Raw genomic sequence first — 27656 nt, forward strand, 5'->3', positions numbered from 1 at the left:
GCGTGATGCAAGCAGTTGGCGATCTTCGGGTGGACTCGGGAGTCGATGTATATAAATTATAGATCGAGCACCGGCCCGCTCAAACAGATCTTCACGCGGCTCCCTTTTCCTCTCTGTGAAACAGTCTTAGGCAAGCTAAGCTATTAATTTGAAACCAGCGAAAATCCCATTCTTCAGTCTCTCGGGCCATAAATTCATGGTACTGAAGACGGATGACAACACCGACAACCGCTCGCAACTTTATCGGAGCTAGAGCTGTACAATAATCGGGATTCGAATCTCCGGAGAGAAGTCAGACGCGCAAGCAGTCCAAATTCAAGGCAGTGGAGGTTTGATGTTGGCTGGGAACGGGGAAGGCCCCGGTCACGGGTCGTAGTGAAGTCGAGTTTCATCGCCCACTCACTCCGTATCTCCCGCATCTCCCGCATCTCCCCCTCCTATTGAATCCTCGGGCCAGAAACACCACGACTGTCAACGAGGGGTGTGACATGGCCTCGTGTGCCATGATCAACCGCCGGCATGCTAACTCGGTAGTTGACAACCTTCCCACGCCACAACAGATGCCCACGAGACGGTCCACGAGAGATGGCACGACCTCGCCACCTCCCCCTCACGAACCCCTACCGATTAGCCACCCGAAAATCACCATTCATGGTGCCCCCGCAAGTGGCAGGGTGCGCATTCCATAGAGGGATCGCCTGTCAATCGCAGCCCTGATCTTTACAGGCTGGGAAGGCGGAATTCCGATGATTGACAGATGCCGAGTGACAGTCAATTAGCTGGGCATTTCCGCAGGAAAGTCGACGTATCATAGTGGACCAAACCCTCAAATTTTGGTATCTCGAGTTCTCGACCCTGAATAAGCTTCTTAGCCCGCGGCTTCAACCCCACCAGAGGCAATAATCCCACCCCTTGTCACCAATCGATTAGACACGCTAAGGCAGATCGCTGTTAGAGTGGGCACGCTTCCGCAGGCATCCTGTCCAGACCTCGAGGCCAGCAGGCTAGAATCGTACCACCGGGGCGACGGAACTCAGATAAACTCTAACTGCTCGACCTCGGCCGAGGAATAAGCTTCCCGAGAAGCTCTGTTTGGTTGCACCTCCGTCTGCAAAGTCGGCCCATATATTGGCTGGATGTGGACCTGAAGATCCGTATCACGCGTTTGACTTTCCGCAACGAGAGATTTCATGGGGAACGATTGGTGGGCGGCCGGACTGGGGAGGAATGCCGAGCAGACACGTTCTACAGAGTGCAGATTATTTGGAAACAACCGGGTCCAATGCGACAGCCGCAGGCCCAACCGGGAGATCTCCCGCCTTCCGTTCAATAGTTCCCGATTATCATGAGTCGCCCGTTCAGTCGTCCTATAACCAAGCATTTCTGGATCAGAGCTAGGACTGCCAACCCGGACCATTGATCTACATATTTTGCCCAAACATGCCATCGCCGTGCCCTCGGGTATGAGCCCAACACGTCGGACGCTGACGAGTGTGTTTCAAAGCTCTGCGAACTAGTTGAAGACCTTCAGCCTTGGAGCCTGAGAAGAATAGCAGCCCAATTAGACCTTACACCAATCTGACTCAGCAGGTGGCTGTATATTTCAAAAAGTTTGATCGTGTTAGATAATCAGTGACCCATGCTTTGAGGCCTCCACCAGTGGGTACTGGATCCGGAATTGAAAGATGGCTGGGTTGATCCGACTACATGTGGCACCAAATGCAGTTGCTTCATCTATTTCGAAATGCAAACCATCAACCTCAATGATTTTTCGGAAGCTCTTGCAACATACGTCTCCTGACTCGATCCCTGATGCCTAGTCAAGTGATGCGTTGATCAATGAATGATACACAAGGGCATGGGTCAGTGCTCTGAGCTCTGTGGGTCTTGTGGGGAAACCTGATGGGCTACCCAGGAAATAGTTTCTCTGGAACATGGCAAAATTTCCAGCCGATTGGCAACCGTTGATAAGTAATAGAGGCGAAATGATCAAGCAAGGAACCATTACCGTCGTCACTGGATTTAACCCTGCCCCTGCCCCTGCTAGATCGTTCCTATCGTACCCACCCCGACCCAACCGGGATGAGTTTTGCGACAGGAAACCAAAAATTAAAGAAGGGGAGCTAGGGAATATCCACGGTTCGGACAGCAAGGGCCAGCATGCCACACTCATCTGCTGTATGGACGCGCGTTGCCTCCAACGATCTACTCGTCGCTTGATTTCGCCATCTTCCCAGCACATCTGTCAAGTTACTTATTGCGCTGCTTGTCTGTCTGAAATCTTGTCAGAATTCATCTGTGCCACTGTCTCTGGTCTTTCAGTTGCTTTTATCTACATCCCGTGACCATCAACATCAATAATATGCCTACAGAGCCACCCGAAGACGTCGACTACTCTGCCGCTCTGAGCCAGGAAACCAGCCTGGAGAGCGCTGATACGGTCTATGTGGAGAAGGAGGTCGTTCATATTGAAGAAGGCGAGATCACCTTGCAAGACAGTGCACTAGAATCAGGCGATTCTCTAGACAAGGATGACAGTCTCGTCCACTGGAATGGACCCAACGATCCTCAGAATCCTATGAACTGGTCCAGTGTGCAGAAATGGCTCACCATCGGCTTAATATCCATAAGCAGCTTCAACGTGTGAGTCTGAGCGATAAGATCGTGCGCGTGGGAACCTTTCCGGCTGACCCTCACAGATCCATGGTATCGACTGTTTTCGCTCCTGGAGTCCCAGAAGTTTTGCAGGAATTCAATATCCACAACTCATCTATCTCATCTCTCATGATCTCCATCTACGTGATGGGGTCTGCCATTGGGCCTCTCGTCCTGACTCCGCTCACGGAGATAAGCGGCAGGCTTCCTATGACGCACATCGCCAATTTCCTCTTTGCAATCGCAGCAGTTGTCTGCGCAACCAGCGTGAATACAGGCATGCTTATTGCCTCGCGATTTGTCATGGGAATAGCTAGTTCTGTGCCTGTGACTGTCGGCGGTGGATTTGTTGCGGATATGATGCCAATGAAGAAGAGAGGAACCGCGATGACCATCTGGACCGTTGGACCACTGATGGTAAGTTTACCGCTATGTTGTTCAATTGGCAAACAATTCTAACAATTTTCAGGGTATGGTCACAGGACCCATCTTTGGAGGCTTCATCGTCCAAAACGTCGGATGGCGATGGACCATCTGGCTTGAAGCCATTCTTGTAAGTTGACAACTCGAGGCATACCTGTCAGACGGGGGACTAACGAAACCAGGGCGGAGTCATTGCCATTGCCTCCTTGATCTTTCTTCGTGAGACATATGCGCCCACACTGCTTCAGCGGAAAGCAAAGAAACTTCAGAAAGAAACTGGACGTTACTACCGAACCAAATACGACACCGACAAGACCCTGGGCCAAATCATCTGGGTGTCGCTCAGCCGCCCTATCAAATTCCTTTGTCTATCCCCAATTGTCTTGATCGTTTCTCTGTACAGCTCCGTCACCTACAGCTACATGTATATTCTATTCACAACCTTCACGGGCATCTTTGAAAACGTCTACGGCTTTACCCCAGGCGAGGCAGGCCTCGGCTACCTGGGACTGGGTCTCGGTTTCTGCTTCGGACAAATCACCGTGGGATACTACTCGGATCGCTATCTCAAGAAGCAGGAAAAGCTTCACGGAACAATGAAGCCGGAGGATCGTCTCCCACCTCTGGTGCTAGGATGTGCTCTCGTCCCTATTGGTCTATTCTGGTACGGCTGGGCCGCAGAATACCGGGTGCACTGGATTGTGCCCATCACCGGGACCTTCTTCGTGGGTGCGGGCATCTACTACGTTCACCTGGTGACCCAGGTCTATCTCATCGACTCATATACCCTTTACGCCGCCAGCGCGGTGTCTGCAGAGCTGGCTCTGCGGTGTATCTTTGGGGCTACGATTCCGCTGGCGGCTGATCCCTTGTATGATGCGCTGGGACTGGGATGGGGGAACAGCTTGCTCGGGTTCATCGCGCTTGCTTTCGCCCCGAGCGCATTCTTCTTACTCAAGTATGGAGAGAGGATCCGCACGAACCCCAAGTTCCAGCCGCGGATGACATAGTCATTTATTTGATGGTTCAAGCATAGCGATGGCGTTGGTTGCATAGACTGGTTTTCATCGTTTTCGACGCATATACTAGAGGCTAGAATTCTTAATATCACAACACAACTCAGAACCTCTTCATCTCACCCATCACCCACTACGATCTATAACCGCCTCTTTCATAAACAGACTTCGCGCTCTAATCTCCACCTCCCACCTCATAACCACAAACGGCATCGCCACCAGCCCCAACGACACAAACCCCAGTAGCGAACTCGCCCACTGAAACCCCAGACCCGAGTACATGGCCGTCGCAGCCAATGGCAAAAAAGCAATCGAGATATTCTCCACCAAGCCCACCGCTCCCAACGCACTGGCCGCATACTTACTATACGCATCTATAAGATAATTCGCATTACCGATGATAACAGCGGTGGTTCCGAATCCTACCATTCCCAGACCAATAGTGGGTGCGATCCAGTGGATAGTGGGGTATGAAGTCCATCCGTAGACGAACATTCCGGCAGTGACGCCAAAGAAGCCGCCGATTATGGAGGGGTAGAGTTTTGTTTCGGGGTTGGGTTGTTTGTTGTGGGGGGTGGGAGTGGAGGAGAAGTGGTTTGTGACGATGATGGAGAGTACACAGCCGAGGAGCTCTCCGATCACGATGGCGATTTGGATGTATCCTGTTTGGATTGTGGTCCAGTTATAGAGGGTTGTGTAGACTTGTTCGACGGATTGAGTGAAGAGGTAGATGGTTCCGAGACTGAATGCGGCCCAAAGGGCGGCGATGAAGACGACTGGTTCTGTGAAGAGCATGTAGAGGGGGCGTTGGATGCTGGTCGTGATGGTTTGAAGGAGTGGGGTTTGGTTGAGTTCGGATGCTGTATAGGCTTGTTTGCCCTCGTGGCGGAGGAGTTTGGCTTTGGTGAGTAGGATTGCGGACTCGCGGGTTTCGGGGAGGGCGATGAGGAGGATTGGGAAGAGGATGGCGGTCCAGATTGATTCTAGGTAGGCGATCCAACGCCAGGAGAGGTATTGGAGGATGGAGGAACCGATTACGGGGCCGATGCTTGTTGAGACGAGGTATGTTGTGACGTAGAGGCTGATGGGTGTGCTTCTGGCTTGGTCGCCGTGGAAGACGTTGGATATGATGCTGGCCACGGCGTCGCTTATGAGGGGGACGCAGCCGCCGCTGAAGAACCGGACAGTGATTAGGGTAGTGAAGTTTTGGGCTAGGCCGATGGGGATGAGGAGGCAGATGAAGAGAAAGTATGTGCTGAGGAGGACGGGTCGGATACCGAAGTCTTCCATGATGGGGAAGAGGAATAGAGGGCATAGTGCTGCTCCGATGCCCCAGGAGGTGGTTGGCCAGTAGGAATTGGGGAAGGTGGTGTCGGAGATGTGGAATTCGTCGCTGATGGCTTGGTGGGCGACGGTGATGATGGTTCCGTTCATGGAACAGATGAAGCTGGCTGTGAGGCCGAGTGCGGTCGCTCGCCATTTCTTGTTTAGAGGCCAGTTGAAGGGGTCTTGGGGGTCGTTGGATCCATCCCAGGTGACAGTTAGGATGTCTGGATTGTTGGATGGTGCTGGGCTCTGGTGTTAGGCTGGTTGGGAGATTTGAGAGCTCTCGGTGAGTGTGGACGAACCTTCAGTAGGTATGGGGGGCTTGATTGTTTCCAGCTCATCCATGACAGTATGCAGACACCTGTGGAAGTTGCTGCTGGATAGTAGAAAGATGTGAGGTGAGTAGATAAGCCACTTATGGGCTCCACCGGGAGAGACCATCTTAAATAGCTCAGCGCCTGGCGTCGGCGTCTTCAACAATGGTGGTTGACAGGAGAGTATACAAGTCTTGGCAATATGAAGCTTAAACGGAATTGGCTGCAACAGTGGAGACCACTAAGACCAAAGAGGTAACTGTCCGGATTGGGTAAGATGCCAGATGGGGTAAAGTCCGGGGGGCCTGAGGACAAACTTTAAGCCGAGACTATGCATCCTCCTGTTCCTGTTCCTAACTTTCTTCTTCATCGTCGAGGATAACGCCACCTCGATGCGGATACCGTCTCAAATCCGGTAATGCCCATCAAGGTATTGATGGAATGTCTGGCATGCAGCTATCCTGGCAGCCGGGATTTTCCCTGTCCAGAAAGCCGGTGAAAAGGTCAAGAGCCCGTCGGACCAGACTCGGAGCATTGGGACATGCAGATGGACCACAGAAGTTTGAGTTTGTAGCAGAGCACCCAGTGAGAAGTCAAAGGGGGTATTGTGGGGGTGTTGAGCCTACTCTTGGCTATGAAGCAGGCTCCAAAACCGATGATAGCAGCCTGCCCCTGGCCCATTGTTCGACAACTGAACACCCCGCTGCGTCAGACAGCCCAGGGACTCTCTTCGATCAGGCTGCCAGAGAAATAATATCCTCTGTCGGGGCGCCTCACCACTCCCTGAGCGATAGCGCACTGGTCGGGGACGGAGGCTCTGACTTGGAAGCACTCTACCGGACGACTGACCCATATACACGCAGCAATGCAATACAATGTACATCTTTGTACCCACCTGAACTCACCAACCACCATATGCAAGCTTCTGAGGGGGGCGATATGGGCCACGGTGCTTTCTGTGTAGGAGCAGGCCTGGCAGCAGTTTCGGAGCTACATATCGTACTACGCTCTCCTACCTCTGTACCACCGAGTATACTATACAGTAGCCTTTCTCGGCGGTTCCAACCTATCCTTGATAGATGTATGCTCACTTTGCAGTTATCTGCTTTGGCCATAAATACTAACCGAGTCAGATAATAGGGAGTTTTGCAAGATTCCCTTGACAGCCAACCTAAGGAGGAACCCATTCCAATACCACACTGACCTTGGTATGAAGCCTATGTTTCTGGTCCATGCTGTGATGTCTTTAGCAGGCCATCACATCGAAAGTACATCAACCCTCGTTCATCGCCATGCGGCACTCCAACTGCTCCGCGAAAGCCTTACCACATGCAGCAACATGGGACAGGGGTATTCCATGCTTGACACGATTATCATCCTGTTTTCGTTGGACGTTAGTCACGCGTTCATGTATCAGACATAGCTACGCTAAGTAGACAACAGGAAACCCAGTCCGCTCTGGGGAATTGGCGCACACATATTATGGGAGCCTTTGGCCTTGTCGAGGCGTACGGTGGCATCGACAAGTGGATCACGTCCGCCCGAACACAGGTGCAGATAGGTCTGCTCACATGGTATAGACCCACGTGCTGATTGTCTTGGGTGATGCTGACTTTCCAGGTGGGATGCGATAACCAGTCTAGTGAACAGGGAAGACTGCATATTCCCTTACGCATACTTTGAGGCCGCAGTTTCGAACCAGAATGACCAAGAATGGGACTATTTTAGCCTGTGTGGATGTCCACCAAGCCTCGTGGAAATCGTGATGCAATTGGCGCGCCTGGGCGCGGAGAAGCGGAAAGCATCCTCGTTGCGATATGTCAACTTCGATACCACTGTTATCTTGGAATTGGAACGGTCACTCGAGTCCTGGCATTACGTTTCCCCGGAGGCAGCTTTCCAGGACGAGGAAAGCCTGCAGCAGGATCTAGATAGCATGCACTGCTCCGAGGCATGGAGAAACGGTCTCCTTCTTTACATACACCGAATGTTTCAGTGGGAACCTGGAAGTAGCATCCCAATGCACATTTTGTGCCGTGCAAGAGTCGTTATGGACCATGTGGTTGCGTGTCGCGACGAGGGCATGATGTCCAGGCAAGCCTTGCTGCCGCTCTTCTTTGCGGGCTGCGAGTTGAGAGATCTGTCATCACGGAGGCGGATTCTCCAGCTCTGCTCGGATTGGAATGAGCGGACTCGATATTACATGTTCGGTACTACTATACCCCTGCTGAAGGAAGTATGGGCTGAGCAGGAGGCAAAGGGGTTTGAGAACGTGTGGTGGGGGCAAATAGTGGATAGACAGCACTCGTCTGATGGCCATTCTCCTTTGCAGGTTCGGCTTTGCTTCGGATGACAGGTGTATCCTTTATCTCCGCGTATGTTCTACTTTATCTCAACACGTTATGCGGGTACTTTTTAGATGAAGACTTTGTGACGTGTGCAGCATATAAATCTATATAGGACTGCAATCCGGAACCATGCAGGATATATGCTGATCGAAACGCCTTGAGCATCTACCCAGTGAGCAAAACGTGAGACCTTCCCACTGCTGGGGGTACTATAACTGGGACACATGTGTCCTTGTCCACTAATAAAGGACATCATCTTTGCATTTTGGTTCACGAAGCTCCCGCAGCTATCTTTTCTAGATATAGAAGATAGGATGTCATTCAGATAGTCACTTTTGTTGATTACTTGTGACAATTTGATGGTAGAGGTGTGACTATTTCAGGCAGGCTATGGGGTTATGAGCAAACAAATCTATAACAATGCTCCAATCCGTCCTAAGATATATACGGATTATGGAGTACCCTCTGGCATATTACAATCCTATAGAATCGGTTATAACAAGGACCCAATCCCACAGGAACAAATCCAACCCCATCCATTCAAGTAAGGCCGGACTTTCCGAACCTCTGTCATCCAAGACACAACACAATCCCCAATCCTAACAACTTCATCCCTACAGCCCTCAGCAAAGAGCAAATCAACCATTAACCAACTTAACCCCTGCTTCATGTTTTCAAATAAATCCCAAGCATACATCAATTGGCCTGCTGGCCCAATGGTAAGGCGCTTGACTACGGATCAAGAGATTGCAGGTTCGAATCCTGCGTAGGTCATTATTTTTTCGTTCTTCCCCTCCTTGAGAGAGGGGTCTTCTATTTTTTGTTTCTATATTTATCAGATACATACCCTCTACTCTTGAAACAATTCATTTATGCTTCATTATCCGAAACCTAGATTGTGTCGCTAATGGGGATAGATAGGTAGGTAGTCTCACAGTCACCTCCCACTCTCCCTCCGAACCCCTACCCCAACCCTATCCTAGATTATCCCTATCTCCCATACCACCTAGACCCAAGCAAAAAAGACACCAGAGAGAAACACAAGAAAAGTCTCATCCCCCAATTCCCCCCTTAAGGCCATCGAACCCAAAACCAAGGAAACCAACCCAACAATTCATCCCAGCCACCATACCCCATCCATCTCATCCTATCTACCCATCCTCCCTTCCAATCCCATCCCAGACACAAGGAATGTAGGATCCCCCCCAAATCAAGGGATGAATATGAATATGAATGACAGGAACAAGCCTCCGGGAGACGTGTAGCTAGCATGCCATTCATTACATTCTTTCAATCCTGGTGCTTAATGCCCTTGGAAGGAAAGATGGAAGGGACAAAGGACGGGATATAAATCATCTCATTCATCCTCACTGTCCCATCTTTCTTTCTTGGTCGCAGGATATAGTATTGATCATTCACTCATTCATTCATTCATTCAATCGATTCCTCACTACATACCGTATACACACACCTAATATACCAAACAAAGTACGTACATCCTATCCACATCCTATCCACCCCATCCACCCCATCCACCCCATCCAACCCCATCCAACCCATCCAACCCCATCCAACCAAACCAACTAACCAACCCAACTAACCAAACCAGAAAACCCAACCCCAACCACAAACCTCACAATGAAGTTCTCTCTCACCATGACGACTGCCCTCCTCGTTGCTGCAGGCGTGGCTTTACCCATTCCCGTACGTCCTTCCCTCCCCCCTTATAATCAATACCAGTATGTATCTAACAAAACCAGTCCACAAGTAAAGTGGCGCGGTTCCAGGGCTCGAATCTCATCGATGGATTGGCTCAAGAGGGAGGACTCTCTGGGTTCTTGTCGACGGTGGAGTTGCCTTTCTTGAACCCGAATCCTAAGCAGGATGAGTCTGCGGGGAATGGAGAAGGGGGTGAGGCTGGTGCTGGTGCTGCGCCTGAGGCGGGACTGGTGCTGGAGCTGGAGCTGGTGTTGGGCCGGCTGGAGCAGAGGCTGGTATGGGTGCTGGGAAGAAATAGTTTAGGACCTTTCACTCTATACGATTCAATGATTAATGCAGTTACAATATTCATATTCTGTGGTTCGGTCCGTAGTAGTAGCTAACTATAACAATATCGTGGCACGCGTGCATTCGTGGAAATGTGCACGCCAATCATTATCCGGGTCATGAGTCGTAACGAGCGTCGCCAATCATCAAGTAAGGTCAAATAGGTTTCAACGAAGGGTATCAGTTTAGAGTCGGACATTTCAAAAGCATTAGTCCTCCATATCCATGTCGTTCACTTCCACGCGGGTCCCCAGCGCCTGCTGGCCCTCTTTGATCATCGCCTGGAGCTGGCGGTTTAGCCGCGCGAGGCTGGCGTCTTCCTCCCGCTCCATGCGTCGTTTTTGCGCCATGTAGCGCTGGGTCTCTACCGACACAGGGCTTTCACGTGGCTTGGCGGGTGTCGAGAACTGAGACTTGGCCGGCATCGACGGCGCATGCGGTGACATCAGCGTGCGCTTACCCTGCGACCGCCGGCGGCTGTGGGTATGTGCTGGAGTCCGGCGATGGACACGCCTGCGCTGGGATGGGCTGGATTCGTCGAGTCCCTCGCGGGCGGAAACCATGACCCAACTGCGGTTGAGATCGTCCTCACCCGGATAATGACCAGGCAGCGGACTTGAAGGCCCCTGTTCCTGTATCTGGGGGGTTGAGGCGAAGATAAAGCTTTCCTTCTCAGTCGATGGGGCGGGGAGCGGGAGCGATGCATCCTCCCCTGTCATGGTGTAGCCTCTGCCGCCCCCAGCATGGAAACCCCGGAAGGCTCCACCCCAGCAAAAGTCCCAGACCTTGCCGACAACGCCTAGCACAGCCCGACTCCAGCGGACGGGAGCCAGCGGCGGATAAGCAACGCTGGTGGTGGTCATCTTCTCATTATGATTGGTGGGAGAGGTGATGGACGAGGCCGCGATCAACGACGGGTCGGGACGACTGCGTTTCCGACGGATGCCTGCGGCTTCACTGAGGGATTCGATGCTGTCATCGAGGGCGATGGGGCGCGGAAGATTGCGATACCGACTGGGGCGGTAGTCGAGATCAGCAGAGATGTCATCTACCCCGGGAAGATAATCGTCGGGGGAGAAAAACGAGGAAACTCGAGTGGTGGGGGTGTCGATGTCCAGCCAGGAGCGATTCTCAATCTCAGGGCGGGATCTTTTGCGGTTGGGAATGGAAATAGAGCGATACAAGGCCGATGAGGCCGAGGGGGTCGGCGGCACTTGGAACAGTTGCGAACGAGCACCGGCCAGGTCGAGATGTGGAGGGATGGGAGCGTCGAGGGAGAATGGACTGGCGGGCATCGTTCGAGGAGGGGCGACAGGGGAAGACAGAGGATGATAGAGGTTGCATAAGATGGGGGGTGGAAAGGAACGTGGGCGATGAAGATAATTAATGTTGGGGAGGGGGTGAGAGTGAGAAAGGTGGAAAGGAAGAAGAGGAGATCAGGAAGAAGGCGAAAAAAACAGGCAAAATCCAAGGCGGATGGCGGATTTCCCCAACAACCGCCAGCCTCCTTCTTTCTTCTTTTCTTTCTTTCTTCTCCCCCACATCGCTTCACCGCCATCATTCCCATTATCGCACAGTATGGAGTATGGTGGGTTCAGATTAAATTAAACTAAATTAACTACAGCTGAGCCTTCCATTCACGCTGGGCTGCTCGCAATCCATTCTCGCCGTCCACCAGCACACACCAGCCCTCGCCGCCCAGGCCCCCATCGCCCACCACCGCCGCCGCAAAGTGGCCATCCAAAAAGTCCAGCACGCTCTGGTCGTATGTGCCCGGCTGGAGCCAGACCGCGGGGACCCCCACACTGTGAGCCTCCTTAAGGAGGGCGAGGGTCACTGGGGGAGGCGTCACGATGGAGAGAGAGGTCTGGTCGGGGTTGGGCAATGCGCGGGGCGAGGCGACCGTCTTGTAGTTCTGCGACGGCAGTTCGATCTCGGGGGCACGCGGGTTGAGGGGAATGACGGGCAGGGAGTGTTGATGATACCATGCAAAGACTGCTGGTCAGTTGAGGAAAGCGATGGATGGATGGATAGCAGGGGAACCTACTCTTGTAGCCAAACTTGCTGCGATCGTTGCTGGCCCCCGCCACGGCAAACTGCGGCGACGTGAAGAAGCGGCGTGCGGCCTCCATCGTGGCTGACATGGTTACTGTTGTAGACGTAAGTGCCTGGTAGAATAGATCTTGCAGAGTCGTAGGGTGATAGTGAGACAGAGAGATGGAGAGATGAAGGTAGGGGAGTTGATTATGATTATCTGGAGACGCGGAGAAGCCGAGACTCGACGGCGACCGTCCAATAATCCACGCCCTTCTTCTTCCGCTTCCTTTCCATCACCACAACTTCTCTACTTCAACATTCCCTCCCATTGCCTATTCACCTTCACTTCTGTCTCATAAATTGCTTACTCCCTTCAACCCAATCGGATTCTTCTGCGTGCATGCCCCCCTTCGTCCCCCGCAAGCGTCTCTCCTCCGAGGATCCGCCCGCCGCCAAACGTCATCATGCGACGCCATCCATCGCCGCCGTCGTCCCCGACACCGACTCCGAATCTTCCCTAAGCGATATTCCAGAGGAAACCCCTTTGGTCCAGGACGGATCCGATGAAGAAAGCAGCGGCTCTGATGAGGTGGACTGGGAGGACGCCATCGAGACCAATCCCCCCAGCGCCACCCCAATGACGCCCTCTATTCTCACCCGCGACCAGCACCAGGACCTGGAGTTGACGCTAGACAAGAACGAGATCCACTTGTCCGACCTTCTCGAAGGGAAAAAGGGCCCATCCAAAATCGAACGCCAGATCCGCATCCAGACCCATTGTCTGCATGTGCAGTTTCTGCTCCACCACAACGCCATCCGCAATGCCTGGGTCAATGACACCCAGGTCCACGAAACCCTCCTCCGCAAGCTTCTCCCGGCCATCCACCAGGAGGTGAAGAAATGGCGCATCGCATCCGGCCTCGAGGTCCCGGAGCAGCCCCCGGTAAAAAAGTCGAAGAAAGGCAAAGGGAAGCAGCGTCGCCAATCTGACCGGGATTGGGCTGAAGGTTCGTCGCGGATGGAACCTGGGAAGCCTGATATGAGTGGCGGAGATCCCATCATTCTCCTCCTCAAAGTCCTGGCCGCTTACTGGAAGAGCCAGTTCAAGATCACCGCCCCGGGACTACGGAAACAAGGGTACCGTCCTATGGCTCAGCTGGAGGCCCAGATCACCTCCTTACACAAGGACAATCACGACCCTGGGAAACACGGGGAGAAAATCGCTGATATCGAAGAGTTTCGACACGCCGCAGAGAACATGCAGGGCTCGCGAGATGTGGGCGCGCAGCTATTCACCGCGCTGCTGCGTGCTCTCAACATCGAAGCTCGACTGGTCGCTAGCCTGCAACCCCTGGGCTTTGGCTGGACCAAGGCCGAGACCTACACGAGCAAACCGCGCGCAGACACAGAGCCTTCGATAGAGAATGCAGAGACCGAAACTGCGGTCGACCTGGAATCCGACAGTAGTGAAGAAGACACCAAACCCACCCGCAGCAAGAATTCCAAAGGATACGACAAGGACCTGCCCTTCCCTATCTATTGGACCGAGGTGGCCTCTCCCGTCACCCATCAAATCATCCCAGTTGACCCGCTAGTCCTTCGTAATCCGGTCGCCACTACCCCCGACCTCCAGGCGGCCTTCGAACCCCGCGGTGCCAAAGCCGAGAGGGCCAAGCAGGTCATCTGCTACATCATCGCCTACTCTGCGGACAAGACCGCTAAAGATGTCACTACGCGCTATCTGCGGCGCCGCACCTGGCCCGGGAAGACCAAGGGCTACCGGATGCCCGTCGAGAAGATCCCCGTACCAGGGCGCAAAGGCAAGTTCTACGAAATCGACTGGTTTCGCGTGATCTTCCGCGTCTACCAACGTGCCCCTCCCCAGCGCACTGCCGTCGACGACATCGAAGACGCCAAGGACCTTCTCCCCAACCAACCGGAGCGCAAACCAGCCAAAGGCGACACCCTGCAGAGTCTGCGCGCATCCACAGAATTCGTCCTCGAACGCTTCCTCCGCCGCGAAGAAGCCCTCAAACCCGGTGCGCGACACGTCCGGACCTTCGCCACCGGCAAGGGCGCCAAAGCGAAAGAAGAGAAGGTGTTCCGACGCAAAGACGTTCTAAAATGCCAATCTGCTGAAAGCTGGCACAAAGAAGGCCGCCGAATCAAGACCGGCGAAATACCGCTGAAACACGTGCCCATCCGCGCTGTCACTCTCCTCCGCAAGCGCGAAGTCGACGAATTCGAGCGCGAGAATGGCCAAAAGCCCAAACAGGGGCTCTATGCCAAACACCAAACCGAATACATCATCCCACCCCCGATCCGCGACGGTATCATCCCCAAAAATGACTACGGCAACATCGACTGCTTCGTCCCCAGCATGGTCCCACGCGGCGCCGCCCACATCCCCTGGCCGGGCACCGTCCGTGTATGCAAGAAACTTGGCATCGATTACGCCGAAGCAGTCACGGGCTTCGAGTTCGGCTCCAAGATGGCAGTCCCCGTCATCCAAGGTGTAGTTGTCGCCATGGAGAACGAGGACCTCGTGAAAGATGCCTGGCGTGCGGACGACGCCGAGAAACGGAAGCGAGAGCAGCGCAAAGCCGAGGCACGCATTCTACAGACCTGGCGAAAGTTTCTCTTCGGGCTGCGCATCGCACAGCGCGTGCGCGAGGAGTACGGTTCGGAGGAACATGAGCACGATGTGCACAATCCGTTCACGAATCGTCGGGATCAGTTGTCTGCATCTAGATCTGCCCCTCGCCCGGAGGACCATGATTCTGATCCTGCTCATCAAGGAGGTGGATTCCTCCTTCCCGGTGAAGATGAGCATCCCGTCGACCACGGTGGTGGATTCCTCCTCCCAGGCGAAGACAATGACCCGGCAGATCAAGGTGGCGGATTCCTCCTCCCTGGCGATGATGGTGACGACGATGGAGGATTAATAGTCGACCATCACGAGCATCAGCAACCACAGCATCGACAGCCGAATTCGCCGCAGATTCAGACTGTACATGCCGAGGTTGATGATTCGCACGATGACCCGATCTCACTGAGCTCTGACTCGGAAGCGCTCTCCTCACCAATAGAGATCCCGGGTTCGGAGGGTTCAGAGCCGGAATACGTGCCGCCGACGACGCGGAGACGTACGAGACGGGGTGGTGGGTAGATGGTTTTCCAGTTTTGTTTTATGCTCGTTTCTAGACCATGTAGCTATGTTTGGCGTTTGTGGTATATGACCGGAACGGGAATTGGAAATCGAAACGATGATAGAGATGGATGATAAGGCATGATAGAATTAATGTGATGGGCTAATAAATGCTATATCGTGTACTGTGAATTGTGGACTGCTTGGACCGGGTTATCTATAAACATTATTCGTAGGTAGTATGTGGGTGGGTAGGGTATAGTATAAGAATGGAAAGAAGAAAAGCAGCATGAGTATCAAAAGATCCTACGTCTTGAGGTCAACGGCGTATCTTGTGCATACTCATCCGCTCCCCCCAGCTCATCCATATCGATGTCCTCGTCTGCTCCCAGATCGAAATCTCCAATGGGGCTGATGTGTACCGCTGGCGATGCGATAGGGCTGTGTGCCACACGTGGCCGCGACTTGAATACGCTGGCGTAGTCGGCTTCTTCTTTGAAGAGCTCGTCGTGCGGCGTGGAGGCCCTGGGGATGGGGTTCGGTTTCTCAGGTGTTTCAAACTGGTTCACAGGGAACGAGGGACGGGGTCGGTGTGATCGGAAGCTGTCTCGTGGTCGGGTGTGGGTGGGTGGTGGGACGAGGGACATGGATTTGCGGGTTCGTTCGACGAGAGTGAATCGGCTGGTTGGTTCAGAGGGAGAGGGGGTCGTTCTGGGGCTTTGGTGGTCGAGAAAGATGGGAGGCTGGGTTGGGGTTCTGGGATGGGGGGTGTGGCTGGGCGGGGTGTGTCTTGCTCGTCGGTGGGTGATGGTTTGTTGCTATCAGCTGCCGACAACGAAGAAGGAACTGCTGTGGTGTTGCGTGACCGAGAGTCGCTCTTGGTGTGGCGGTGACGTGCAGCGGATCGGCCGTTGATCCGGGCAATGGCCTCGGTCATGGAGAAGAGCAGCGCCCGGTCGTCTGCCTTGGGGGAGGCACGCTCTACCGGCTGCCGGACGGCCTTGGAAATGCTGGCGACCGTGAGTGCCTGGTGCTCGCGGAAGACGAGCGGCTGGGAGGTGGTGGAGCTGGCCGATTCTATCCGCTCATGCTTGCGCATGGAGGCGCTGTACTGGCGCCAGCGCTGCAGCCGGGCTCGCTGGCGGAAGACGCGAGACTCCAGATCGACAAGCAGATCGGGAGATGTGTTCGCGCGGAGACCATCCACGTTTGACTCGTTGGCTTTCGCCCAGGCGGCGTCAAATGGAAGTTCCAGGAAGGCGTCGCTGCTGCCCTGAGCACCGCCATGGAGCAGGGCATCGCCCCAGTCCTTACTGCCCAGCCAGTTATCCTTGAGGTCGCGGGTCAAGGCATCGATGTCAGCGCCGTTGTCAGAGAGCTGAGGGGTGTTCTCCTTGGACCGCTCGTCGAACTGTAGTCTCTTGAGATCCAGCAGTTGAGTGAACCTTTCATGGGTGTCTTGGGCTTTAGTGCGACGCTCCCCGATCTGATTGAGGGAGACGCGATGGGCCAGAACCAGGGGGAGCACGAGCTGATATTCCTCACGAGTCAGGCCCGGGGCCAGTGAAATCCTCGTGGCCACATTTTGCAAGCCAGGATCTGGGGAAGCGGCCAGGGTCTTCCGCAGCACAGCCGTGGAGAAGACGGCTAGCAATTCCTCGAATTTCTCGCCCCTGCAGTCATCTAGCATTGACTTGCGGAGAATAGCCTCCTTGCCCAGATCACCTTGTTTCTTTAATTCGGAGAGTACGCGGAACAAGGCGGCGCGCAGGTTGACTGACTGTAGCGGCTCGAGGGGAGGGAAGAAGGGACGGAGTTTCTGCGGCCGTCAGTCGGGCATCAAGGCACTGAGGGGACGGCGGACATACATCCCGAGCGGTGCTGGGATCCCAGAGGGCAACGAGATGGTACAGAGCCCATTCGATGGCCCTCACGCGTTGACGCTGGTTCTGCGACGTGTCTGCGAGGGAGCGGAGGGAGATATGAGGCCAATCGTCATGGCGATCGAGTTGGAGGAGCTGGAGGCTGCGGACGAAGACGGCGAGGGGAGGCTGAGGGGGCCAGTTGGGGGACGGCGGTTTGGGGCGGGGGGTTCGGGACTGCATGGCTTCCTCTGGGGGTGTTAGTAGATGCAGGTTGAAGTAGTAGCCAATGTTAAGCATACTCGAATGCACTCAGCTGTACCTACAGGCCACCGAGAAGAGCCAGGTAGGTGCACGGAGGGAAGAGATGGAGACGAGGAGATGCGTACCTTACTAGTTAGTTAATGGCGATCCGCTGACTGGTCCAACCAATCCGCGCGACCGCTTTTCTCCCCGCAGTTTCTCTCTTCTTTCTCCTCTTCTCCTCTCCTCTTCTTTTCTTTCTTTCTCTCTTTCATTACTGCTCTTCAGCCGGTGATAATACTTGATATTTCCCCCTCTACTCTCCCCTCCCCACCCGTCCTGTCAAAATGGGCTCTGACACCCCCTCCAATCCCCTCTGGACCACCCAGTCCGGTGAGCCACCCCCACCCCTCCTCCAACGCACGTCCAACCAGCTAACAACTAAACTAATCTTCCAGTCCTGAGCACGCTCCCCCACCCCCGGAGGAGAACTCCGCCTCGCCGATCCCCTTCTTCCACCTCCTCGAGCGCCTCAAGACCACCAAGCGCGAAGGATGGCGCCGATTCGGTATCAACTCCGGCGAGTCTATCTCCGACCACATGTACCGCATGTCGGTGATGACCATGCTCGCGCCCCCCTCGCTGGCCTCCCGCCTCAACCTACCCCACTGTATGAAGATGGCCCTGATTCACGACATGGCCGAGTCGCTCGTCGGCGACATCACCCCTGTTGACAACGTCGACAAGCCCGAGAAGGCACGTCGTGAGGCTGCGGTCATGGACTACATTGCCAACAGCCTCCTGGGCGGTGTCCCAGGTGGCATGCTGACGGGCCAGGAGATCCTGAAGGTGTTTAACGAGTACGAGGCCAACGAGACGTTGGAGGCGCAGTTCGTTCATGATGTCGACAAGATGGAGCTGCTTCTGCAGATGGTCGAGTACGAGCGCGCCAACAGCATTGATCTGTCGGAGTTTTGTCACGTCGCGAGCAAGGTCCAACTCCCGGAGACCAAGGAGTGGGCGGCAACATTGTTGCGGGAGCGGGAGGCGTTCTGGAAGAGCAAGACTGCATGATGTGATTACTGCATACATACATATTGACGGCGTTATGTGTACGACCGTGGACATGGACGGATGGACGAATTTGTTATTTTAATCACGGATACTATGCATACATACCGTGTGGGCGTTGCGGCTGTGTTTTATTCCTACTTAGGGACTTTAGACTAGCAATAGACATACATACATGCACATTTCTATCCCAAATCCCAACCATCCCAACTATATACCAACTATACAACCCATCCTAACTAAAACAACCTAATCTAATCGACCGGCTCCCTCTCCATCTCCCTCGCCAACATCCACGCCTCCTCCTCCATCTCCTTCATATCCCTCGGCTTCCTCTCCTCATTATCCACTCTCGGAAACCTCCTCCTCTCCCCCTCCCCTTCCTCCCGAAAAGCATCCCTCAAATCCCCCTCCTCCCCATCCAACATCTCATAAACAGCATCCATCCCCCCCCTATGATCCAAATCCCCCCTCTTTCTCGGAATCACATGCGCATGCACATGCGGCACGCTCTGTCCCGCATCCGCCCCATCCTGGATGGCAATATTCAAGCTCGAGGCGCCATATACCCGCTCGATCATGCGGGCGACGCGCCGCACAGTCAGAAACAAATCCGAGGTTTCGGTGGGCGTGAGGTCTGTGACGCGGGGGACGACTCGGCGGGGGGAGATCAGGACGTGGCCTGGGAGGATGGGTTTGAGGTTTACGAGGGCGTAGGTGTGGGGCGTTAGGTGGAAGACCTGGATTGGTTTGTGGGGTTAGTTTGGGGTGAATTGGAGGGAATGGGGGGTAGGAGGGGAGGGTAGAGGGGTTAGTTACCTGGGTTGTGACGAGGAAGGGCCCGAAGTGGATGGGGCCGGCTTTGAGGATGGTGGATATTGAGGGGGGGATGGACATGGTGGTGTTGGGGTTGGTGGTGGACATGTATTTGGTAGGTTAGATGGGTTGGAATTTGTGTAAAAGTGTATGTGCAATGGGTGGGAAATGGATATATACAGGGGAAGAGAGTGGTATGTGCAGTGGATGTGGTTGGGAGAAGCAGAAAGCAAGAATGGTAGAGCTCCGGACAGCTGGTGGAGACGATCGTCGCTATCTATCGTTATCGATTCGGAGTTACGCGGAGTTAGCACCAGTTCCAGCACAGTTACGATCTTCTTTACATTCATCACACCACACCACAGCATTCAAGGGTATCATTAAACTCGCTCGAGTCGTATATTACATCAGGGCCCCGTCTAACATGCATGCACTTCCATCAAGCAAGACATATTACAACCGTGGTATCGACACATGGCATCATGTCAGGAGAAGAGATCAGAAAGAAAATGTGCTCGTGCTACGCCTCCTGCGCCGCTTCGTTTTCCGCCGGCGGTTCCTGCGAGCTAGGTTGCTTCACGTCCGACTCTTCTTCGGGCTTTGTAGCTTCTGTAGCCTCTGCAGCCTCTGCGGAGGCTTCGCCTTCAGCTTCCGCCGCCGGCTCGTCCGCTTCGACCTTGGTCTCGGGCTCCGCTGGCTCTGGCTTCCCCGTCGACTCTGGAGCGGCCTCGTCATCCTCGGCGTGGACTTCAGAAACTGTAATCTTAGACCCGTTGCTGTCGGCTGATGGCTCGGGCTGGGACGTCTGCTCCTCACTAGCCGCCTCTGGTGTTGGCTCGGGCTCGGACTCAGGCTCCGGAGCAGGGGCAGGGGCAGGAGCAGAGGAAGCAGCAACAGGGGAAGACGCAGCCGCGGCGGCGTTTGCAGCAGCAACCGCAGCTGTTGCTGCCGCCACAGCCTGCTGTCTTGGGTGCTCGTCATCCTCAGCGCCCTCGCTGATGGTTGTGACACTCGAGCTGACAGACGGGCTATTCTTGTGACGCCGCGTGGTGGCCCCCGTGCTGATTGACGCCGACTCCATGTTCTCCAACGATGCGGCAAACGATTCATTGTCTTTGCGCAGGATCGTCATCCGACGCTTGTCCGTGTGCTCCAGCGCCGGCGGCTGCTGGACATCGACACCCTCCGCCTCCGCAGGAACCGTGTAGTTGTCCTCCGGAATGAGACTGTACATGTCACAAACCGTCTTGAAGAAGACATACAGCCCGTCGTGACCCTCGACCTGCCAGAACACCTCCCGGTGTTGGAACCAGGCATGCGCGAAGATGCGATACAGCCGACGGAAGATGTTGGTCAGGTGTCGCATGCTGGCCTGTGCGCCGCCGCCGGTTTCCGAGCCGAGGGTCAGCCGACTGGGAAAATACTTGGGCGATGTGAGGATATTTGTCGCCCAATCGAGGGTGTGGCAGCAATAGTCAATGGCGCAGCAGGATTTGGGCGGGTCGTGGACAGCACAGAGGTACTGCCACTCGGACGCACGCATTTCAGGACAGGTCTGAGCGGAACAGGGAGGTGAGTCGGCGAAGAAGGCGATGAGGAGGTTGTTGACCTTCATGGTTAGGAAACGACACAATTCGTAGAGCCATAGCGACCGGTCGACGCCGTCCGGCGGCTCCGCAAGCTGGATGGCGACCTCCCGGCTGATGGGAACTACCGTATCGGTGCCTTCTGGTCGCGTGTAATGATTGTAAAGAGCCTTAAGGTGTTCTTGGAGTTGGAAGGGGGAGTCGAGCTATCGCAGAAAGGGGCTGGGTCAGCGGAGCAAGGATCGGGCGGAGCTGCCTTGTTTACACGGCCGTACCTGGGAGAGAGGAATCAAAGGAGGTCCAAAGGCCATGTCGACAGCCCTAGTGCCCGGGCGGATTCTCCGGGTCGAGCCATCCTCCGAGATCTGTGAAGCGCCCAGCAATCGCTCGGTCTCGTGGTCGAAGGACTCGCCGACCGAGGGCGATTTGGGCCCGATCTGGACCTCCGTAAACGGGGGAGGACTGGGCAGGCGTGGGGAGGTAGCCTGGGAGACGCCCGCAGCAGCCATGGCGAGAAGATTCGCACAGCACGAGCGGGGAGAAAAGAAGGAAAGGAATGGGGAAAAAAAGGAGAGACGAGAATTGGAGAAGTGGATAAACAGAGAGCTGAAGGAGATAAGATGGAGCTGGCCGGAGTGACGGGCCGCCCATCACGGGCATGGTTGGCCTGGTTTCTCTGGTTTGCATCGCCGCCCATGACTGCCGGTGCCCTAAGCCCTAGCCTGCCTCTTGCGGCAACGTCATTCCCCGACTTGCTTCTCTTCATCTCCATCGCATCTGACATAGTATCCTCGACTCTCTATCCCCCCCCTCTCTTCCCTCTGGTTGCACTCCGAAGCCCAACATGGATGACGACGATGCCCCGCCCCAGCTGGTCGATGTCTCCACCGCTCCCGACTCTGCGCCATCGACGTCAGTGGACACTCCGGCTCAGGGCCGCGTGCCCATCACGCTTGTGACTGGTATGATGTGATGCGACACATGCAGATCGATCTCTTGTAGAGCAGCAAAACAAAATTCCCGTAGATCCACACTAACCTCGTGTCAAGGCTACCTCGGAGCCGGCAAGACCACGTTGCTGAACTATATCCTCACTGAAAAGCATGGCAAGAAGATTGCCGTGATAATGAACGGTGAGTGCAGCACCACCATCTGATAGACAGCTAGATGCTAAGACTCTGTAGAATTCGGAGACTGTAAGCCAGCCTACGGCATCATCCCCCAACCCAACAACTAACGCCCCTAGCAACCGACATCGAGAAACCCCTAACCGTCAACCAAGACGGTCAAGAAGTGACCGAATGGATGGAAGTCGGCAACGGCTGCATCTGCTGCTCCGTCAAGTATTCTCTCTCATCCTATATCTTCTCCAACCCGCCCTAACCTAACCACACCAGAGACAACGGCGTCATGGCCATCGAATCCCTCATGGAACGCCGCGGCGCATTCGACTACATCCTGCTTGAGACCACCGGCCTCGCAGACCCAGGCAACATCGCCCCGGTCTTCTGGGTCGACGACAACCTCGGCAGCAGCATCTACCTCGACGGCATCGTGACTCTCGTCGACGCCAAAAACATCTTACATCTTCTGGACGAGCCCACCCCCGAAGAAACCGTCTCCAGCCATGGAACTGACTCGCACTCGCACTCGCACTCGGGCCCCGTCCTCTCCATGGCCCACATGCAGATCTCACACGCAGACGTTATCATTCTTAACAAAGCAGATCTTGTCACCGAGGACGAACTCGTCCGTGTCAAGGACCGCGTGACAGCCATCAACAACGCAGCCAAGATCCACATCACGGACCACAGCAAGACACCCGAGATCGAGGGTGTGGTTCTAGATCTGCACGCATATGATCATCTAGATAGCTTAGATTTCGCTCAAAGGGGCCATAGTCATATGGATCCGGTACGTTCATTCCATCCCACCCGGTGTCCTCATCCATCCTTTACCATCACCTTAGACATAATACTAACACCCACACCAGGCCATCTCAACCGTCGCAATCACCACCCCACCCATCTCATCTTCTCAGGTCTCCCGCGTCGACACCTGGCTCCAATCCGTCCTCTGGGACTCTGTTATGCCCCTCGCGTCGGAAGTTTCGGGCCCTACTAGCTTCGATATCCACCGACTAAAGGGCATCTTGGTCCTTGACGATGGATCAACGAAAATCATCCAAGCGGTGCGGGACGTTTTCGAGATCCGGGATGCGGAGCCCGCCCAGGATGCGAAGACGCAATGCAAGGTTGTTTTGATTGGCAGGGGATTGGGTGTGGATGGCGGCCCGTGGCAGGAGAGTTTCGAGGGGTTTCTGTTACGGAGTACTGATTAGTAGATATGTTTATGATGATGACGATGACGACGATGACGACGATGACGAATTGATGAGGCAGAAGGAGAAGATGTAAAACTAAATGAGAAACTAGACCAATGGTTTAGATTGCATATCTAAACCTAACCGAGGCTGAATCTGTAGGTTATAGGTATAAGTCAAATAGATCAGATCATCCTTCAAATTCATACAGTTGCTGCGGAGAATAGTATTAACAACCAGTGTACATGGGACTGTGATTGAACGCGCAGAGAAGTCGAGAAAGACAATATCCATCCGGTCGTAAGTCGTAAGTAGGGGGTAGAAAGCAAGGATAGAACGCCGTGGAAAGAAACATCATGCTGCACGACAGCTGTGTTCCTGGAATTGGTTGCAATCGCGACGGAAAGAACCTGGTTGCCCCCGGGCTTTTAGATGATGAGCTGTGATAACCAAAAGAGAGAGAAAGAGAAACCAAACCCCGAAAGTCATTAAACTCCGAAATCGCCATGATTTTCGCTGAATAGAGCAACGCTTCAAAAGTAACTAAATGTACAGTGCTAACTCGCAGGGGTATCGCGCACTGTCCGGTCCCATGCCTGAGACTCCAAACCACGGACAACGTGTGTGGAACAAGTGACGGCTTCCTGGAAACAAACTTGAGAGAACATTCTTTTGGGTCATACGGGTGCCAAGGCCTTGTCCGTAAATGCAGGGTTGATGGGTAAATGGGAGTCGCTCAAATAGGCGGTGGGTTCTTGAAGGTACTGAGGAGGATGTCTCAAGGCAGAACCAATTTTCAAATGAGGCAGGCGGCTCGCCTCAGAGTCTATCAGCTTTTGCTCCGAGAGGTTAGCTGCTGGGTTGATTGGAAGAATCGAATGCAGAAGGGAAGACACCGAACGCGACGGCGCTTCCATGGACCAATGCTCATCGTCAATCAGGGCATGACCCAGGTCCCCTAGGTGAGCAGGGTACAGGTCCGTAGACTGAGTGGCTGCTGACGACAAGGGAGATTCCTGGTACCTCCCAATGTCTGATAGGTTGCTCCTCGAAGCCCGATCTAAAGAGCTAGCGAAGTGACCACCAACTCCGACAAGCTCTCCAGGCAAACGGCACGTTTCGAAGGGGACCTGGCCAGTGGCACGGTCCACGGAGGCCCTTCGATAGAAAGGATTGACACTGGCATCCAGTTCAAGCTCGTCTTCCTTTTGGCTCGAGAAAACACAGTTGTGAAGCTCCTGGGTGCTTCTCAACGTTGGCTGAAGTGTCGTCTGTAGTAGGTGTTCATTCGTTGATGTTATACTTGCGTATTTGTCCTGCTGTGTGGGTGCTGGCTCGCTCTCAAGCATACCTCTCCTGGCCATCCCAGCTTGTTGCTGTTCTTTCAGCGCATCAAATTGCTCTTTATCCGGAGTGGACACAAAATCACTGCCATCGTGTTGTAATGAGTATGCATCATCCAGCGACAATTGAGTATCGAAGGAACCGCCGTTGGCTACAGGCCGCGTGTGCTGATACAGAAAGGCTGCCCGTGGGTCGTACAATGGCAAAGCGCCATTTTGCAAGGCAACGCCGAGGCCTGTGTGGGCGGGATGAATTCGAGGGAAGGGTTGCTCCATGACCCAAATACTGCGGGGGAAAAAAGCCAGAAGCTCTTTGGCCGACAGTCGGTGTCGGGGAGACGGACTCAGGCAGATGGAGACTAACCTACGGTAGTAGTCCGGTACGCGCGCGTCCTCGTCCAGTATCAGAGGACGCGGTTGTCGCTCTGGATCATCGATCTCCATTGCCAGAGCCCACAGAGTCATGCCAAGCTGGAACAGATCAGTCTTGACCCCAATATACATCGAGATCCGCTGGTTACTCTCGATCTTTGCCGCGATCTCCGGGGGTTCCCATCCCACCGGACAGCCTCGACGATTAATATCAATGATCTGTGCGTTATCATCGCCATCCACAACGATATTGGAAAGCGTAAAATCTCCTTGTACGTAACCAGCCTCGTGGACCTCGCAAAGCCCTTGGACAATCTGCCTCGCCCAACGTTCCCGCCGTTCCCACGCAATCGTGCCGTGGGTTTCATAAAGGATGTCGACCAGCGCTCCTTTCTCCGCAAAGCCGATGAGAAGTCCTTTGACCACTTGCTCCTGGTCATCGACCACAATTCCCTCTACCTGAACCACATAAGGAGTGTTTTGTAGAGCATGAAGCGCATTTATCTCGTACAGAAATTCATCTACGGTATCGGGGCCGGGAATTTCTTTCTTGATGTAGGTCTTACCATCTAGGTTGACGTTGTAGACAAAGCCGGATAAATGCGCCTCGAAATGGAGCTGGTTCTCCCGGACCAGCCGGGCCTCCGGCAAATGTCCGATGCAGGAAACTGGAGGGTACGGGATAATCTCATTGACATCTTCCGTAACATGGACATGCAGGCGTCCGTCTCGGGTCTCCAACTTCAGATTCGTCACCGTATCGTAAAATTGAATCTCCGACAACGATTCACGGATGGATTCGTAGATTCGGGCGCATTTGTCACGCTGGTACTGCAATTCCCTCAGGTCTTGTTCGAGGGAATCGGGGGGAGCGCCGCGGTAATCGCATGAGATGGTCACCCTTCGCCACTTGGTTGGAGTCTCAGCATATGTGACGAAAAACTTTTCCCGCTCCGAGCGATCCCGAAAATGCATGCTCAGGTTCAAAATCCAGCGCTTCTCCAATTCCATCTCGAGCGTATCGTCCGGTAGCTCCTCGGGAGCTTCCGCCACGTCAGGGCAAGGGTTCCATTCCGAGTGGAAGTCGCCGTCCTCATTCGCTTCGGGTAGTCTTTCGACCGTGGTCTCGCTTGGGTCCTCGCGCCACTGAACCTCGGGTGCGGATAGTCTGGGGTCCACGGTGGGCGGTGGGGATCTGGACCGCTGTGAGTGGGAGCTGACGGCGCGACGACGGTCGGCGGACACGGCGCGACGGGGTTCGGGCTCAGGGGGGAGGAGATTGTCTCGCCGTTCGGAATTCTGGCGCTTGAAGGTGGGTGCTCGGGGCAGACCGACTCCTACCTTTCTGGAGAGGCGACGCGTGAGATTGTCGTGAGGTTTGCTGTGACGGGAGAGAAGTTTGTGGGAGTCGTTCTTGCCGACCGGATGTTGATTAGCATTATGATTGTTATGGGCGGCTGGAGAACCGGGTTTATTTGCAGTGGGGGCAGCGTCACCGGCGGGGGAATGTGAGGAGAAATCTCGATCATCACGGCCCAGCCACCTGCGAAGGCCCAGGCGATGCCACATGCTCAGTTTGGGACGGGGAAGGTCAACCTTCTCTGGGTCCAACAACAGACCCAGCGACCTCGTCGGGCTACAGGAACTGTCGGCGATGGAGATGGCCATACGGCTCGACACGGTCGCTAAACTGTCGTGCGGAGAACGACTTAGACACCCGTGGGGGAAGGAATGGCGATGTCCATAAGAATTGCGCCGGAATCCTTGTGGTCAGCAATGACTGTAACCCTGTGTGGAATTCTCACAGGTGCGACGCAGAGGGGCAAGAGTATTAAAATTAAAGGCCCTGTGGATGAGACGAGCGAGGGAGGAAAAAGAAAGCAGGGGCCAAAAGCAAAAAATCGAAATGGAAATCGGTGTTAAGTAGACCAATGGGCAATAACAGATCAAGAAACGGAAGAGAAAATAAAAACTTTGAACTCGGATTTCAGTGATATAAATAAATAGAAAGCAATCTCCCTGAAGAAGTCGGTGAGAATTTGAGTTGGTGTTGTCCAGGCACTGCTTTGCCCAGGCAATCCGAGTCCCACCGGTCGCACAATGACGATATGGTGGTGGATGCTGGAGCTTCTTGTTCTTATGATGAAAGGTGGGCGATTGTTGTTGTTGTTATGCTTGTTGTCAGGTTGCTACTAGTAGGTAATCGGGGGGGTCAACGGCAGAGGGAGTGACAATGACAATGCAGTGGGATAGAAAGGGCATAAAGAGCATCAGAGCAACTAAGGATGACGAGGAAGGGGAAACGACGAATAAGGGCGAGGAGTCGTCGATAGTAGACCGACTAACTGGGTGTCGCCCGGCTGTGAGGCTGGTTGGGCTGAAGGAACAGGGAAAGGGGACCGAGGATTGGATGAATATATCACCAGTCGATCAGTTGATCCATAGCAGATGAGATGACGATGAGGAGGAGGACGGGGAGTGGAGGAGGTGGAGGAGGAGAATGATGAAATTCACCGCCCACGAGACCGAGGATGATGAGAGGAAAAGAGAACAGAATAGCAATAGAGGAGTCCAAGTGAAGAGTCGCGAGGGAGAGGGAGAAAAGAGGGAAAGAGATTGGCAGGACTGGGCCCGATGGAACAGGTCCAATGGAAGGCCGATGGAAGAAACGGCGAACGCACAATCGAATCCTTGCGTAGGGGACAAGACGAAGAAGAATAATAATAT

At 54.3% G+C, this 27656-nt stretch overlaps 13 protein-coding genes and 1 non-coding gene across 14 annotated transcripts; 7 read left to right on the top strand and 7 right to left on the bottom strand.

Annotated features, from left to right (window-relative positions):
* Nucleotides 1–1632: 1632 nt before the first annotated feature.
* On the bottom strand, nt 1633–2422 carry BO94DRAFT_334739 (uncharacterized protein). Its single transcript, XM_025607004.1, has one exon. The coding sequence runs from the start codon at nt 2240–2242 to the stop codon at nt 1817–1819; it is 426 nt and encodes a 141-aa protein (XP_025461546.1). The 5' UTR covers nt 2243–2422; the 3' UTR covers nt 1633–1816.
* On the top strand, nt 2204–4082 carry BO94DRAFT_504507 (MFS transporter; the record flags this gene model as incomplete). Its single annotated transcript, XM_025609510.1, has 4 exons — nt 2204–2643; nt 2700–3072; nt 3125–3208; nt 3261–4082. Coding segments are annotated over exons 1-4 (1560 nt in total), but the record flags the coding sequence as incomplete, so codon positions are not given.
* A 138-nt stretch (nt 4083–4220) lies between these two features.
* Nucleotides 4221–5765, bottom strand: BO94DRAFT_629143 (MFS general substrate transporter; the record flags this gene model as incomplete). Its single annotated transcript, XM_025617538.1, has 2 exons — nt 4221–5662; nt 5723–5765. The coding sequence occupies 2 exons, from the start codon at nt 5763–5765 to the stop codon at nt 4221–4223; spliced, it is 1485 nt and encodes a 494-aa protein (XP_025461548.1).
* Nucleotides 5766–6116: 351 nt separating this feature from the next.
* Nucleotides 6117–8230, top strand: BO94DRAFT_579770 (uncharacterized protein). The gene is made up of 4 exons (XM_025615289.1): nt 6117–6815; nt 6868–7127; nt 7178–7308; nt 7355–8230. The coding sequence occupies exons 1-4, from the start codon at nt 6176–6178 to the stop codon at nt 8085–8087; spliced, it is 1764 nt and encodes a 587-aa protein (XP_025461549.1). The 5' UTR covers nt 6117–6175; the 3' UTR covers nt 8088–8230.
* Nucleotides 8231–8784: 554 nt separating this feature from the next.
* On the top strand, nt 8785–8856 carry BO94DRAFT_t307. Its single transcript has one exon. It is a non-coding gene; the product is annotated as a tRNA-Arg (tRNA).
* Nucleotides 8857–9543: 687 nt separating this feature from the next.
* BO94DRAFT_334760 (uncharacterized protein) lies at nt 9544–10261 on the top strand. The gene is made up of 3 exons (XM_025607005.1): nt 9544–9570; nt 9692–9786; nt 9843–10261. Exons 2-3 carry the CDS (start codon nt 9721–9723, stop codon nt 10182–10184), a joined length of 408 nt encoding a protein of 135 aa, XP_025461550.1. The 5' UTR covers nt 9544–9570; nt 9692–9720; the 3' UTR covers nt 10185–10261.
* On the bottom strand, nt 10016–12365 carry BO94DRAFT_570293 (CoA-binding protein). The gene is made up of 3 exons (XM_025614793.1): nt 12176–12365; nt 11814–12123; nt 10016–11412 (listed from the first exon to the last, which is right to left on the bottom strand). Exons 1-3 carry the CDS (start codon nt 12270–12272, stop codon nt 10338–10340), a joined length of 1482 nt encoding a protein of 493 aa, XP_025461551.1. The 5' UTR covers nt 12273–12365; the 3' UTR covers nt 10016–10337.
* A 110-nt stretch (nt 12366–12475) lies between these two features.
* Nucleotides 12476–15595, top strand: BO94DRAFT_540729 (Rad4 family protein). The gene has a single exon (XM_025612978.1). The coding sequence runs from the start codon at nt 12566–12568 to the stop codon at nt 15332–15334; it is 2769 nt and encodes a 922-aa protein (XP_025461552.1). The 5' UTR covers nt 12476–12565; the 3' UTR covers nt 15335–15595.
* A 14-nt stretch (nt 15596–15609) lies between these two features.
* On the bottom strand, nt 15610–17418 carry BO94DRAFT_570295 (uncharacterized protein; the record flags this gene model as incomplete). Its single annotated transcript, XM_025614794.1, has 3 exons — nt 15610–16069; nt 16147–17132; nt 17182–17418. 3 exons carry the CDS (start codon nt 17416–17418, stop codon nt 15610–15612), a joined length of 1683 nt encoding a protein of 560 aa, XP_025461553.1.
* A 268-nt stretch (nt 17419–17686) lies between these two features.
* BO94DRAFT_540730 (HD domain-containing protein) lies at nt 17687–18671 on the top strand. The gene is made up of 2 exons (XM_025612979.1): nt 17687–17806; nt 17877–18671. Exons 1-2 carry the CDS (start codon nt 17766–17768, stop codon nt 18490–18492), a joined length of 657 nt encoding a protein of 218 aa, XP_025461554.1. The 5' UTR covers nt 17687–17765; the 3' UTR covers nt 18493–18671.
* Nucleotides 18672–18743: 72 nt separating this feature from the next.
* Nucleotides 18744–19386, bottom strand: BO94DRAFT_479792 (HIT family protein; the record flags this gene model as incomplete). The annotated part of the gene is made up of 2 exons (XM_025608762.1): nt 18744–19229; nt 19309–19386. 2 exons carry the CDS (start codon nt 19384–19386, stop codon nt 18744–18746), a joined length of 564 nt encoding a protein of 187 aa, XP_025461555.1.
* A 290-nt stretch (nt 19387–19676) lies between these two features.
* BO94DRAFT_540732 (Mob1 family protein) lies at nt 19677–21786 on the bottom strand. Its single transcript, XM_025612980.1, has 2 exons — nt 21167–21786; nt 19677–21097 (listed from the first exon to the last, which is right to left on the bottom strand). Exons 1-2 carry the CDS (start codon nt 21398–21400, stop codon nt 19826–19828), a joined length of 1506 nt encoding a protein of 501 aa, XP_025461556.1. The 5' UTR covers nt 21401–21786; the 3' UTR covers nt 19677–19825.
* On the top strand, nt 21669–23433 carry BO94DRAFT_540733 (CobW family GTP-binding protein). Its single transcript, XM_025612981.1, has 6 exons — nt 21669–21853; nt 21941–22024; nt 22076–22087; nt 22138–22234; nt 22289–22805; nt 22885–23433. The coding sequence occupies exons 1-6, from the start codon at nt 21736–21738 to the stop codon at nt 23230–23232; spliced, it is 1176 nt and encodes a 391-aa protein (XP_025461557.1). The 5' UTR covers nt 21669–21735; the 3' UTR covers nt 23233–23433.
* A 373-nt stretch (nt 23434–23806) lies between these two features.
* Nucleotides 23807–26978, bottom strand: BO94DRAFT_334948 (uncharacterized protein). The gene has a single exon (XM_025607006.1). It carries the CDS (start codon nt 26595–26597, stop codon nt 23892–23894), a length of 2706 nt encoding a protein of 901 aa, XP_025461558.1. The 5' UTR covers nt 26598–26978; the 3' UTR covers nt 23807–23891.
* Between the last annotated feature and the right edge of the window lie 678 nt (nt 26979–27656).

The sequence above is a fragment of the Aspergillus sclerotioniger genome (assembly GCF_003184525.1).
Source record: "Aspergillus sclerotioniger CBS 115572 chromosome Unknown BO94scaffold_54, whole genome shotgun sequence".
Lineage (NCBI taxonomy): Eukaryota > Fungi > Ascomycota > Eurotiomycetes > Eurotiales > Aspergillaceae > Aspergillus > Aspergillus sclerotioniger.

Coding starts and splice junctions, on each gene's coding strand:
- BO94DRAFT_334739 (XM_025607004.1), bottom strand. CDS start 2,242: ATGTGCTGGGAAGATGGCGAAATCAAGCGACGAGTAGATCGTTGGAGG.
- BO94DRAFT_579770 (XM_025615289.1), top strand. CDS start 6,176: ATGTCTGGCATGCAGCTATCCTGGCAGCCGGGATTTTCCCTGTCCAGA. Junction 6,816..6,867: donor CCAACCTATCCTTGATAGAT/GTATGCTCACTT, acceptor TAACCGAGTCAG/ATAATAGGGAGTTTTGCAAG. Junction 7,309..7,354: donor CAGATAGGTCTGCTCACATG/GTATAGACCCAC, acceptor CTGACTTTCCAG/GTGGGATGCGATAACCAGTC.
- BO94DRAFT_334760 (XM_025607005.1), top strand. CDS start 9,721: ATGAAGTTCTCTCTCACCATGACGACTGCCCTCCTCGTTGCTGCAGGC. Junction 9,787..9,842: donor GCGTGGCTTTACCCATTCCC/GTACGTCCTTCC, acceptor TAACAAAACCAG/TCCACAAGTAAAGTGGCGCG.
- BO94DRAFT_570293 (XM_025614793.1), bottom strand. CDS start 12,272: ATGTCAGCCACGATGGAGGCCGCACGCCGCTTCTTCACGTCGCCGCAG. Junction 12,124..12,175: donor CAGCAAGTTTGGCTACAAGA/GTAGGTTCCCCT, acceptor ACTGACCAGCAG/TCTTTGCATGGTATCATCAA. Junction 11,413..11,813: donor GGCCTGGGCGGCGAGGGCTG/GTGTGTGCTGGT, acceptor GATGCCCGCCAG/TCCATTCTCCCTCGACGCTC.
- BO94DRAFT_540729 (XM_025612978.1), top strand. CDS start 12,566: ATGCCCCCCTTCGTCCCCCGCAAGCGTCTCTCCTCCGAGGATCCGCCC.
- BO94DRAFT_540730 (XM_025612979.1), top strand. CDS start 17,766: ATGGGCTCTGACACCCCCTCCAATCCCCTCTGGACCACCCA. Junction 17,807..17,876: donor AATCCCCTCTGGACCACCCA/GTCCGGTGAGCC, acceptor CTAATCTTCCAG/TCCTGAGCACGCTCCCCCAC.
- BO94DRAFT_540732 (XM_025612980.1), bottom strand. CDS start 21,400: ATGGCTGCTGCGGGCGTCTCCCAGGCTACCTCCCCACGCCTGCCCAGT. Junction 21,098..21,166: donor CTTTGATTCCTCTCTCCCAG/GTACGGCCGTGT, acceptor TTTCTGCGATAG/CTCGACTCCCCCTTCCAACT.
- BO94DRAFT_540733 (XM_025612981.1), top strand. CDS start 21,736: ATGGATGACGACGATGCCCCGCCCCAGCTGGTCGATGTCTCCACCGCT. Junction 21,854..21,940: donor GCCCATCACGCTTGTGACTG/GTATGATGTGAT, acceptor CCTCGTGTCAAG/GCTACCTCGGAGCCGGCAAG. Junction 22,806..22,884: donor GCCATAGTCATATGGATCCG/GTACGTTCATTC, acceptor CACCCACACCAG/GCCATCTCAACCGTCGCAAT.
- BO94DRAFT_334948 (XM_025607006.1), bottom strand. CDS start 26,597: ATGGCCATCTCCATCGCCGACAGTTCCTGTAGCCCGACGAGGTCGCTG.